At 41.1% G+C, this 13,797-nt stretch overlaps 1 protein-coding gene across 2 annotated transcripts in view; it reads right to left on the bottom strand.

Annotated features, from left to right (window-relative positions):
- Nucleotides 1–13,797, bottom strand: part of LOC146501199 (kinesin heavy chain-like) — a 78,544-nt gene that overhangs the window by 29,995 nt on the left and 34,752 nt on the right. Inside the window, exons 23-26 of one of the 2 annotated variants that reach the window (XM_085135347.1) lie at nt 13,498–13,602; nt 5,995–6,211; nt 5,733–5,900; nt 1,088–4,355 (exon numbers count right to left, since the gene is read on the bottom strand). The exons of the other annotated variant lie outside the window; for it this stretch is intronic. Of the exons in view, the coding sequence (XP_084991473.1) occupies nt 5,740–5,900; nt 5,995–6,211; nt 13,498–13,602 (483 nt within the window). The 3' untranslated portion in view covers nt 1,088–4,355; nt 5,733–5,739. Of the gene's footprint in view, nt 1–1,087; nt 4,356–5,732; nt 5,901–5,994; nt 6,212–13,497; nt 13,603–13,797 lie in introns of those variants that run through there. 2 annotated transcript variants of the gene reach the window in all.

The following is a 13,797-nucleotide window of genomic DNA, read 5'->3' as shown; positions in this document are numbered from 1 at the left end:
AAGCTCAGCCGTCTCTTCCTTGCTATCTAAAATATAACAGGACACTGGAGTAAACTCTCGACCGTCTCACGCTCAGCTGTGTAAAAACTAGAACTTTAATCTCAGCCAAACAGATTTACTCAGGAACAAATAAAATACTGAAAAAGCCAAACGATAACATTTTTAAGTTATCTGAGTGACTTATATATCATGTTTAACCTGAGTAGCCAAAGACCGCGGGGATGTGAAAACAATGTGCAGGGAGTTTGCTGTTGTCGCCCTGGCCAGCTATCAAGCTGGTGGGTCTCTGAAAACGTCGGAGCACTTTTACAAATATGCGATATCTTGATAAACTGAGCAGATATTTGAAGTTTACACAGCTACTTTCTCGCCTTATAACATGTTAAAAGTTTATTTTGTGACCCAGAAAGATTAGTAAGAGTAATATTAAAAACTTAGTAGCTGCCGCCATTATTGGAAACTGGAGCTTGGCTGGGCCGCGCTATGAATTCTGGGATAATGTAGGCCACGAAGGACACACCCGACCCATCGTTCAAATTTGGAGAAAATGAGGACGCATTTGTCGGCTGCATTTGTCGGAGTCTGCGGGTTTGGACAGCCTTCGGCATGTCGGCCAACAAATGCGGCCTCAGGAGGATGTAGCCCATGAATTTGGATACCCCCAAAGTGGCACGGTAAAGTGGCAGTTCATGAGAGGCTGATTAAAAGTCTGTTTTATAAATGTTATTCTAGAATTTTTCCAGTGTTTTTTTAAGACTTGAATTTTATTAGATTTTTTACAAGAAACAGAAAAAAAAAATAGAAGGGACATTCCACTCCTTAAGACAGTTAAAATAGCAAATGTATTGACGATGCGTACACCATCTCAACAAAAACAGAGTGCAAAATATAACAAATAAATAACGATGCCAATAGTTCACATAAACCCAATTACAGCTGTTGTAATTAATCACGAGCTTAACTACTTAAGCCAGATACATCATTGACCTGTATATGAAAAATAGTTGGCCCATTTAGTTTAATCATCCGATCTCAAATTTTTCCAGTGTTTAAATAAATGATTAAGAAGTAAACACTATTCCTGATGTCAGATAAACACTCAATTTTTCACTTTATTTGACATGTTCAGAAACACGTGATGTTCGATGTCTTTACAACAACCTGTGAATCACTTCAGTATCACTTTGTTCTTACAGCACATTATGAACATAGTTATAATAAACACTTTCATTAGCAGCACGTGAACATTACCAATACATCAATAAACACTTACAAACAGATGTGCTTTAGTTTGCTTTCAATACAATGTTGGCGATGTGAAGTGACCACAAACACTGCAGAAAACATGATGTTCTGATTGGCTGACATCATGTCACTAACTTCCTGTTCACAACATCTGCCATCAGCTGATCGTGTCACTTTGAAGCTGTCATTCATCAGCCTCACCGCTCTGTAAACTTACTGCAGATCCACAACAACAACCACAACACAAACACACGCACAAACACACTGACACATGATCATTTCTAGCTGGATGACAAAAGTAACATACACATTTTTCACTTTAAGCTAATAAATAAACAGTAAAATAAACTCCTTAAATTACATTTCAGTAATAAACACATTAAAAACACACAATCAATATCTGCAATCCAACACTGTCGTCAGGAAAATAAGTTTTAAATTAATTTAAAAAAAAGAAAGAAAAACTTTCGATCATGTTCCTGGAATTTCCTGAATTTTATTCCTCTAGCAGCGTCTTTTAAAGCTGCAATCATATTTATGGTTTGAATGAAAGAGAAAGTTTGTGAGAGGATAGCTGTAATTTTTAAAAACTCATATAATCAAAAGTTATAACACTTGAAAAAAAACGTGAGAAACATTTGTTTCATTAAAAAAAAGATTTGAGGTTTTTAATGCATCAACATAAACAAGGCTCTAGAGTGTGACATGTGACCTAACTTCTCAGTGGTGTGACTAAAAGAATCCTAGGTCGCACCGGTGCAACCAGTCATTCAAGTAAAGAAAACATCACACATTATGCCTGTATCGTGGTCTAAACCTATCAGAGATGGTGATTGGTCATGGTCCAGATGTAGGCCTATGTGTGTGTACATTTGAAGGTGCAGGCAGATGGACAGAGGTGAGCAGCCTAGACCCGATAGAAGTGGCTGTAGCTGTGGGTAATGAGAAAAGATGAAAAGAACGATTGATAACTGTTTCGTTAAGGCCTGATCCCACTGAAACTCATAGCGAGTGCTCTGACACACAGCCATCAACCTCCCAGGTTATGTCTAACACTGGTCCAGAGACGGCATCAGATAATGAGCCACATACGATGGACTCAGAGCCCACTGACAGTAAAAGTGTAAAGTGTATACGTTGGGAAGAGAGCGGCTTGACCAGTTTCCCTGGCTAAGATACAGTAAAGCTGACAACATGATGCACTGCATTTACTGCAGTGAGTGTGGAGAAACTGTGGCCGGCAATACTGGATTTGTGACTGCAGCTAATACGTTTCAAAAAGAAACGCTGAAAAAGCAGTGTATTCAGAAAACACATTATATGCTGCGATAAATGCACTGGCCAAGTTTCCCTTCTCCCCACTGCCTTTCAGCGGCAGCAAACAGGTCGTCACAGGAGGCCGATGTGATGATCAAGTTTAACATTGTCTACGATATTCCCAAAGAAGATGTTCCGATCACTAAGTTCAGGTCCAAAATAATTCTTCACAAGAAAAATGTCTTAAAGGTAAACCCCATGTACAGTAATGATGTCACGTGTACCCAGGTTACAGGTGTCATCACAGACACATGGGAAAAAAGGGGGAAAAGGCCAGATTACAGGAGTTGGCCATCTGAGGGCCATGTGACTGTAATGGAGGAGGGTCCATAAGATATAAAGCTGTTCAGATACCGAGATGTTCATTTTGAAGCCTGTCAGACACTTTGAGGTCCTTTTAATTTACATTTTCTTTTTATTGAATATATCTTGAGATGTTTTAAGTTTAAATTTCAGCTCAGTGAAGCACTTTAAACACATTTTTTCAGTAACTTGTCTTTCTTGTAGAAATGTGCTCCAAATAAAGAACTTTGTGTTGACAGGTGCTGGTGCACCTAAGGAAAAAACGTTAGGTGCACCAAGCAACTGTGGCAAAAAGTTAGTCTAGAGCCCTGACTGATTTTAGTATCATTGTTATGTGTGACCCTCCCACCAGAGAATGTGGGTGTGGGTTTTTCTCTCTCCTCCCTCCCAGGTCCTGTGTGGGTTGACAGCCGAGTTGTTTGCTTGGATTCCTGTTCCCAGACCGGACAACAAGCTGTGTGTTTCTGATGGTAACTTTTGAGTGTTCTCTGTGTGAAACTCCTGAGTCAAAAAGTTCATTACTGAGTAAAGTGAGTGAACTTGTGTGTGTGGCCTTGTGAGACCTAATCAAGCTCTTTGTAAATAGTTATTAATAGTTTTGTAAATTAGACAACCTGGAGTATTCTTTCACTATATGTTAAACACGGCAGCAGCCTGATATGAATGAGAAGCCTTTTCTGTTGAAATCTGTTTTCTCTTGTTAGAGTGGGACCTTGTGTTAGAAATGTATCTGTTGTTTGACTTTCATATTGGGCAGGGAACATTAGGGACCTTTATTTTGGCGTGGCTCACTGCCAAAGTCAACAAACGGCTGCGTAGAGTTTAGACTGCTAAAAGTTTTTGTCCTTGGGTGGAGTTGGAATCAGGGAGCAGCATTTCCAGATTACTCCTAGGGTTGGAGAATAACACTTTTTATAGATTATAATAAACTCTTTTTTAATTTAATTTCAAACGAGGATTTCTGCACCTCTGTGAAAAATCTGTTTGCTTTAAATCTGAGAGTTGAATGCCATAAACATGATGAGTAAACACTGACAGGTTTACAGACTCAGATTCAGACTCAGGTTTAGCTAAAGGCAACCAGACGCAGCGACCAGGCAGAACTGATCCGAGAGCCTTTGCTGCATCCTTCCTCTCTTTCTCCACTGTGCTGTGTAATAAAGGCAACAGAGACCCAAAAATCTAAAAATGTCATTTAGTTAAAAAAAAAAAAAAAAGATATTAACTTTTCTTAGCGGTAATTCTTTGAAGATATTTGATTGTTTGAGAATAAAGAACAACAACAAAAATTCAGAAAACAGTCAGAGAGAGCACCTGCGTTAGGGTGGAATGTTTGTTAAGCTGGCAAGGCTGTTAAGGTGGTTTGTTTAAGGTGGAATGGCTGTTAAGGCAGAACATTGTGGGGTGTGGTTCCAGTATAGGCAGAGTGGTGAAAACAGGAGAGTCCAAAGATCCACAGAAAAGGAAACTGATCCAGAGTCATCTGCTACCTGTGAAGAATGGGAGTGATTTAAAAATGACTCAGGAAGAAGTTAACAAACAGTTAATTCAGGGTTTCAACATTAAATATTAAACATACTCTGACCCGGGAGAAAGAGTTTGTTCCTATTCAGTTTTCTCAGACTTTTTATCAGTGTAGACAAAATAATTATAGCGAGTGACTTTAATATCCATGTAGATACGTGCTCACTTTCCCAGCACCCTGGCATAGACTTTCCTGGGAGGGCAAAGATGGGAACCACCAAAACAGCTCTACAGCACCCTTGGCCTAGGGGTGGGGCGACCGTGGCTCAGGGGGGTTGGGAAGTGCAACCGGAAGGTCGCCGGTTCGATCCCCAGCTCTCTGTCCTGGTCGTTGTGTCCTTGGGCAAGACACTTCACCTACCGCCTACTGGTGTTGGCCAGAGGGGCCGATGGTGCGATATGGCAGCCTCGCTTCTGTCAGTCTGCCCCAGGGCAGCTGTGGCTACAACTGTAGCTGCCTCCACCAGTGTGTGAATGTGAGAGTGAATGAATAGTGGCATTGTAAAGCGCTTTGGGTGCCTTGAAAAGCGCTATATAAATCCAATCTATTATTATTATTATTATGCTCAAGCCTCGCTAACGACATGCTGTGATCGACCATGTCAAAAGCCGAGGATAAATCCAATAGAATTAGGACCGCAGCGCATCCAGTATCAGCAATTAGAAGATCATTTAGGAATCTAAGCAAAGCTGTTTCGGTGCTATAACGTGGTTTAAAGGCAGACTGGAATTTATCAATAATGTCATTCGCATCCAAATACGACAGGAGTTGTGAAAAAACTATCCTCTCGAGAATTTTAGACAGGAACGGGAGCTCGGCCTGCAATTAACATAATCATTATAACAGAATAGCTTTAGTGTTGTTATTTATTTAAACTTGAGTATGAACTTATACAAAAAGCAGCAAGATATAAAAAAAACTGTTTTATTGATTAAAACACACTATATCGGATTCATATCGGTATTGGCAGATATCCAAATTTATGATATCGGTATCGATATCATAAACCAGACCTGCTTCCCAACCAGACCTGCTTGCTATGTGGGTGTAGGCTGCTGGGGGATTCCCATGATGCACTGGGTGTTTCTTCTTCAGTCAGCTTTTTCACTCACTATGTGTTTATACACCTCTCTGCATTTAATCATTAGTTCTTATTAATCTCTGGCTCTCTCCCACAGCATGTCTTTTATCCTTCCACTCAAATATACAGTAGAAAAGCTCCCAAGCATTTTATTTAATGAGCTGTAATAAAACAGATCAGTTTGACAAGCAGAGCTGACAGAAATAAAGTTGTGGCTGGAGCTTTGTAGTTGTGTGCCATGGTTTCTGAGGTGTGACTCACCTGGAGCCTACTTGCTACTGCTGCTCTGGTGGAGATGTTGCTGAGGTTGGTGTCGGGGGGGTTGGTGTCGTGGGCTGGACCCTGCACCCCCTCCTCTGATGGTAGGTCGGATAGCATGGGAGAAGGACGGATTCTGATGGTGCTGATGACCGGCTCTTATTGGCTTGGCTATATGAATGCAGGTAACAGGTGAGTTTAGGTAAAGACAAACAGCCTATCACATCACATATCAGACTTGGCCTGTTTTAAGTTATCTTCTCACCGATCTGAGCCGAGTGTCCTTTCCTGAACAGGTTTTTGGACCGCACAGCCTCTTTGATGCGGTCAACTTCCTGTTGGTAGCGTTTGCGATCCCTCACGGCTGACTCTTTTGCATTTTTCAGAGCAGTTTCCAGAGCTTTCACTCGCTCCGCTGTCGCCCGGAGGCGCTTCTCCAATTTGGGCAGCTCACAGCGGAGCTCAGCGTTATCCCGAACCAGCTGGAGGAAACAGCTACTGTCAGTTATGTGACTTGAAAGCGTGTTTGTTTATCCACCTTGAGGAATCCCCAGTAAAACACTTCTTTCTTTAATTATTATTTATTAAAGCAGGCGATGAATGATTACATGTTATCATATACATGGATCCCTTTTGTTCAGAAGACCACAGGCTGTAAAGTTGCAGATCAGAGTTCCTCAACTTATCAGTATACAAAGTTTAATATGAGACTGCGCATCTATCTGATTGATTAAAATTGATGGGGAGAAATCATAGTTTACACTTAATTCTCCCTTCGTCGGTGCCCCAGGCTGGTCCCAGCCTCTCAGCAGTCCGCCTTGTCCAATCCAGGGGAGCAGCACCTACAAACTCTGCTAAACATGTACTGAGTGCTTTTCCCTATTCTCTCACCTTTCACCTAACAGCCTGTTGTCTTAGTGACCGTGAAAGCAACCCTGACTGAGACGCCAGATGTTGTTTTGTCTCAAGCGGTCCCAAGTGCAGTGTTGGGCAAGTTAATTTAAAAAAGTAATTAATTATAGTTACTAGTTACTTCTTCAAACAAGTAACTGAGTTACAAGATTCTAAAAGTAATTAATTACTTGGAAAGCAACTATTGTGTTACTTAAAAATAATGTTTAACTCTCTGGGGTCCAGAGTATAATTGTCCATTTTAACTACTTTTGATGTTTCCTCCACATTTCACCTTTAAAACTGTTTATTTGCCTTGTTTGGTCTCATCAGCACAACCTCACGTCTCTGAATTTACAGTCATGTTTTCATTTTGACTACTGTGTTAACACAACTGATCTAAAATCAGACAAAAAACATAAAATCCGAGTAGAAGAAGTTATATTTGTTACTGTAACAACCACAAACATGTTTAATGAATCATATTTCATAACTTTAAATTATAAATTGTCAATTTCAATTTATATGCACAAGTTTTGCAAACAACAAAGTTATTTGCAGCCATTTACCTTTTATCCCTTTTAAATAACCATTTCAAACTGTTTACAGAACAATCAGCTGTTCTTCAATAAGATGCCACAAATTATTTGTGCCACTGCAAATATTTCTGTCCACTATAAAGGAAACATCACAGCCTGATACCTGCAGGTCTGACAGCAGCAGGTGTGTCACTGCTGTTTCTACCTGGAGACAGCAGTCGCCTCAATGTTCTGACACACAACACAACACTATCCACAACACTACACACTAACTACACAAGACAACACATTAACTGCACACTCCAAACACGCTAAACGTCACAAATCTCTCATCTCAAAACTCTCTCTCTCTCTTTTTCTGCTGTCTCTCTCTCTCTCTCTCTCTCTCTCTCTCTCACCGTCACTCCTAAAACTTCCCCTGTTTTGGGTTTTTTTTGGGGGGGGGGGTTGCTCATAAGTAGAGAGTGCTCGCTGCGCTGTCCTTAGACAGTGAATGTGACGAAACTATTGAGGAAAAAACACGCGTATATATTGTTTATCATGAGTCTGGTTTTACGTGGTATCAACACAATTTAAAAACTGGTATATACAGAGGTGGGTAGTAACTAGAGATGGACCGATCCGATATTACGTATCGGTATCGGTCCGATACTGACCCAAATTACTGGATCGGATATCGGCAAGAAATAAAAAATGTAATCCGATCCATTAAATATCAAAAAAGCACCTCACAAAGCTTGCTACACGGCGTAACTCAGCTCATAACCGTAGCACGTCGCAGCAGTGTGGTCACGTGATAGAGCGGCTGTGTGTATTTGTAGCCTTGCTAGCAAACATTTCATCTCCGAGGAAGTTATCTCAGATAGAAGTAAAGCAAGTGTGTAAGTTCATCTCTGAATGTTTGTAAAGCATTCCAGCGTTAAGCTTAACAACGGATATATGGAGCAACTGCCTCTCTCTCTCTCTCCTGCTGCTGTTACTTCAATCGAGAAACTGCTTAATGATCAGCTGATCGGCTTTTCTGTCGCGAGTCCGTCTCTCTTCTTAGTTTTTGGCCCACTTCTCACCAGAAAGAGGAAACCAGCGGCTGAACAACAGCAGCACGTTTAAGCTTGATAAGCTGTTGTTAGAATTTATTTAATATTACTTTCTACACCAGGATCTTTTTCTACGTAGCTGATGGCTGGTAACTGTGCAGGGGCGGATCTAGCAAAGTTTAGCCTGGGGGGCCGATAGGGCATGAACAGGGAAAAGGGGGCACAAAGACATACTTTTCTTTCTTATTCTCATTTAAAATGTCGAGCTTTTAATAAATAATTATCTGACTCTTACACCCAAAGTTTTAATCTGATGTAAAATATATAGAAGTCCATTACTGTATATAGTAACTGTTAAGTCTAATATACCCTAATAAGCTAGTACTTTTTCCTTTGGGAACCATCTGTGCAGTCTGCAATTCTGTTGAAGAAAGATGTTGAATCTATTTAATTATTCTTGAAAAATAATTTATTTTTGTGCATTTTCCCCCTGCATCAAATTAAATTTGATTACATCGATTAAGCATCATGAGGTGGAGGGTGGTTCCCTATTTTTTTTTTGCTGGGAGTTTGCAACCCTATTAGTTAGGTTGCTTAATATTTCTGCTAAGTACTCTTTAAAATACCAGAACAGGGAGGATGGAGCAGGTTTAAGTTTATTAGATTGATCAGTGTTGCTGAACTATGAAATATTTTGGGCGCAGTGTATTTTTTACATACAGGTATAACAGAATAGCTTTAGTGTTGTTATTTATTTAAACTTGAGTATGAACTTATACAAAATGCAGCAAGATATTAAAAAAACGTTTTATTGATTAAAAAACACACTATATCGGATTCATATCGGTATTGGCAGATATCCAAATTTATGATATCGGTATCGGTATCGGACATAAAAAAGTGGTATCGTGCCATCTCTAGTAGTAACGAGCTACATTTACTCAGTTACATTTACTTGAGTAAGTTTTTGAAAAAAATGTACTTTTAAAGTACCTTTTTTCCACGATACTTTTTACTTTTACTTGAGTACATTTGTGAAGAAGAAACGGTACTTTTACTCCGCTACATATGCAAAATTTAACTTGTTACTTTTAAAAACATAATCAGTTTAACACATTAGATAACATGCCGCCAGTGGAGTTTCAGGTAACTTTTTCACCAATCAGATGTGGCCATGCAGTCACATGACCAGTTTGAAACCGTGGCGGGCAGAGCGGCCCAAGCGTTTCAAAGTAGTGACACACGGAAAGAAGAAACATGATGGCAGAGTCTACGCTAGAGCTGAAGAGGATGAACACCTTTGGCCTCACATACAAAGGATGTTTCTCTTAAAAGCAGCACCAAAGAACAGCTATGTCTTCAGCGAGAGCCAAAACAACAACTTTTCAGCGTGAAACAGCTCAGCTCGTGTAACCTGAGGAAACGGTAAGTTTTCTCTCAACATCTTTTAGCTGTGGTTAGCTGGTTGTCAGTCTTATGTTACAGCAGCTGTGTCGAGCTCGAGCTGCGAGTCATATTTTCGGCGCTACATTGTAGTGAGATAAGTCTGTGGGTGTTTTGTGCAGCGTCAGCTGTCCTTTGAACTGCTCGCTGGTTAGCTAGCGTGAGCTATAAGCTAACAGCTAGTTAATGATGCTGGAGTTCAACGCACATGCAAACAGCTCGTCTCTACTGCTTTAACTGTTAAAACAGAAGCAATACTGCGGCTGACAGGATTTATTATGTGAAACAGCAGCTTGTTTAGTTTAAACAGTCTGCATTAAGCCGGACAAACACTGCGATTTTTTTCAGTCACGTTATTCCGATCGTGGCTCAAGAGTTGGGAGTTCGCCTTGTAATCGGAAGGTTGCCGGTTCGAGCCCCGGCTTGGACAGTCTCGGTCGTTGTGTTCTTGGGCAAGACACTTCACCCGTTGCCTACTGGTGGTGGTCAGAGGGCCCGGTGGCGCCAGTGTCCGGCAGCCTCGCCTCTGTCAGTGCGCCCCAGGGTGGCTGTGGCTACAATGTAGCTGCCATCACCAGTGTGTGAATGTGTGTGTGAATGGGTGGATGACTGGATATGTAAAGCGCTTTGGGGTCCGTAGGGACTAGTAAAGCGCTATATAAATACAGGCCATTTACCATTTACCATTCCGCTCCTGCTCAAACTGTACAATTAAATCGCAGAGGTTAGAAGTTCATAGGTCACGATGCAGGTCTCACACTATACGGCCTGATGCTCTGATGCGACCTGAGTGCTCAAACTGTGCGTCCATAACATGAAGCTTATCATACAAAATCTGTCCCTCGCTCTCTGTCTTTCACTCACACAGACACACACACCATCAGCTTTGCTAAATTACTAATGAAAAACATTGAGCAGCAAAGTCCATCCAACTCTTTTCATGGTTGTTGTAGTCGTGATAATTTTGTGAGGCCACATTGAAAAGCCTCGGATACGGAAGCGTAGAGCTGCCACTGGGGCAAAAGAAAAATAGAAAAGTGAAAAGTATATTGTTCTAACAATAAACCTTTCACGTTTGAACAATATAATATCAAGTTATTACAATATACAGAATTATCACGTTCGTACAATATAAATATTATAGAGGCTACATCGCAGCTCCAGTCACGCTTCCATCACCGTCTTTCTCGTCTTTTCCCAGAGTAACAGCCAAACAGGAGGATCTAGCGGATCTAGGATCTTGGCGAGCACTGCTTAGCCTTGCACACATTCTTATTTTAAAGTTAATCTGGGATTCATTGCAAACTGTTTGTGCGGGATATGAATGACAGGATTTTGTTTTTCTACAAGAGTTAGTAAAAACATATCCAGTGTGATCAAATCTTCTTGCCAAACATCCGCAGCTTGGCAGTGTATACAGCACTATAATGACCAGACCTAATTCTTTTGAAAACCTTACATCTTTCCACAGGTCTCCACTTCATCAGACATCACCTAGACACAGAGCTGGATGAGGCAGCACAGACAGCAGCCTAACCGATGAAGATGATGGATCCATGGGGTCAGGAAAGCCAGAAGCAGAGGAACTGGAGAGGTATCTTTCATGTCCGTTCACTGGAGGTGTGGCTCTATTGCATGGCTTTCCTCTGATCAAGAAGCTGTCGATCAAAATCAGTACAGCTCTTCCTGCATCTGGAGCTTGTGAAGGACTCATGCAGGACTCCTGTTCACTGCTGAACAGTTACAGCTTCACAGAAAGAACCTTGAAAATACTAAAATTTGTATATTTATTTAGTTTTGTTTGTCTGATAGCATTTATTTATAAAATAAATCGGACATTTCAAACAGTTACTCGCTACTTGAGTAGTCTTTTCACCAAGTACTTTTCAGTTTTACTTGAGTAATAATATTTTAAAGTAATGCTACTCTTACTTGAGTACAATTTTTGGATACTCGACCCACCTCTGGGTATATATCACCGTGTTGCTTTGTCTTTAAGTGGTCATGTGATTGGCTTACCACAACTACTTTATTCTTCCTCAGTCAAACAGCAGCACTCATGCGATTGTTTTGCACCCTTAGCTGCAGGTGTTGTGAGAAAAAGTGATCATCAGGCAGAAAGTGATTGCTGTCAGCAGGAACGTGCGGAGCTGCTGAAAGCTGTAGCGCCCACATTACTTACAGTTATTTCCATGCAACTGATATAAGATGCGGTCAACTGAACACAGCTTCAACCGTCTGTTTGTTGAAAAATAGTAACGCCACCGCATTATCTTGTTAGTAACGGTAACTGCGTTACGATAGAAATAGTAATTAGTTAGATTAGTCGTTACTGAAAAAATTAACGGCGTTACTTGTAATCACATACCGTTATTCCCATCACTGCCTAACAGACCTGCTGATGGTTCCAACGCCATCATTAAGTTTGCAGATGACACCACGGTGATTGGCCTCATCAGTGACAACGATGAGCCTACAGGGAGGAGGTGGATCGTCTGGCTGAGTGGTGCGACACAAACAACCTGCTGCTTAACACCGAGAAGACCAAGGAGCTCATCGTGGACTACAGGAGGAATGCTGACCCACATCCACCCATCCACATTAAGGGGACGACTGTGGAGCGTGTGAGCAGCTTCAAGTTCCTGGGAGTCCACATCTCCGAGGATCTCATCTGGACGACCAACTGCTCCAAGCTGGTCAAGAAGGCTCACCAGCGCCTCTTCTTCTTGAGGACTCTGAGGAAGAACCACCTGTCCTCAGACATCCTGGTGAACTTCTATCGCTGCACCATCGAGAGCATCCTGACCAACTGCATAACAGTCTGGTACAGGAACTGCTCTGCCTCGGAAGGCGTTGCAGAGGGTCGTGAAAACTGCCCAGCGCATCGCCGGAACCCCACTTCCTGCCATAAAGGACATCTACAGGAAGCGGTGTCTGAAAAGGGCTGAAATCATCAAAGACTCCTGAACTCTGCCTCCTGACATCTGACCCACGTTAACACATGGACTGAACATACACACACCCACCTACACACACACACAATGGACAACTGTACCCTCAAACACACAATAATAACATGGACTGAACCACCACTCACAACCACCAGCACTTTATAGCCTCTTAACTGCACTACTGTATAGTTCTGTGTAAATAATCATTCTGTACATACAATAATTTTTAATCTATATAAACTGTATATCTCAGATTTCTGTATAGTTTTTCATATTCATATCCTGCTTGTACTCACTACAGCCTGTACATACTTATAGTTATAGCATATTCATAACATACTTCATACGTGTACACTATAACATACCATAATAGACCCATTTCTGTAATATACTTACATATCTATATTATTGCTAATATATATTGTAATATATCTATATCACTAAAGCACTTCTGGATGGATGCAAACTGCATTTCGTTGCCCTGTACCTGTGCATGTGCAATGACAATAAAGTTGAATTCTACTCTAATTCTATTCTATTCTATTCTAAGACTCCACCTTATCATAGGACTTAGTGTCCCTTCACCTGGAAGCTTCTACACGTCTAAATTCTTAGGCTTTTATGCACTATTATACCTGAGAGACTGCTTCTCATTCACATGGTCACACAGAGGATCACAGCTGGAGACACAAGCTTCACTACAGGATCTGTACTCTGTCATATTTCAAGAAATAATTGCCAACAAACACAACATCAGCAAACATCCAATCCCAGAGTGACCTGTCAATGACAGACCCACACTAAAGATCCTGGTTTTAAAAACTGAAACACAAACTTCCAATGGGGGAGACACCAGTTGAGGGTGACCCTGTGGGTAGGGCTTAGAGACTAGGTGAGAATCACTCACCTGTTTGTGGACCCTGCTGAGCTGCTCCAAGTTATTTTCTAAGAAGACGATCCTCTGTCTCTGAGCCAAACTGCCACCAGCCTCATCGCTGTCATTCTCTGAACTCTGATCATGACAATAACACACGAGACTTTATCACTGGACAGACAGACACACACACACACACACAATGATCCCTAAAACTCCTCACAAAATGGACTGAGGCAGATCAGTTAGGTTAACATCAGTGGAAATGCAATGTCGCAATGGTACTCTTTAAACTTTATTAAATTTGAATGTAAATAAGCTGGAAAATGATAA

The sequence above is a fragment of the Neolamprologus multifasciatus genome, chromosome 16 (genome assembly GCF_963576455.1).
Source record: "Neolamprologus multifasciatus chromosome 16, fNeoMul1.2, whole genome shotgun sequence".
Lineage (NCBI taxonomy): Eukaryota > Metazoa > Chordata > Actinopteri > Cichliformes > Cichlidae > Neolamprologus > Neolamprologus multifasciatus.
Note: the sequence above shows the minus strand (reverse complement) of the source record. Positions and strands in the feature narration are given on the sequence as shown.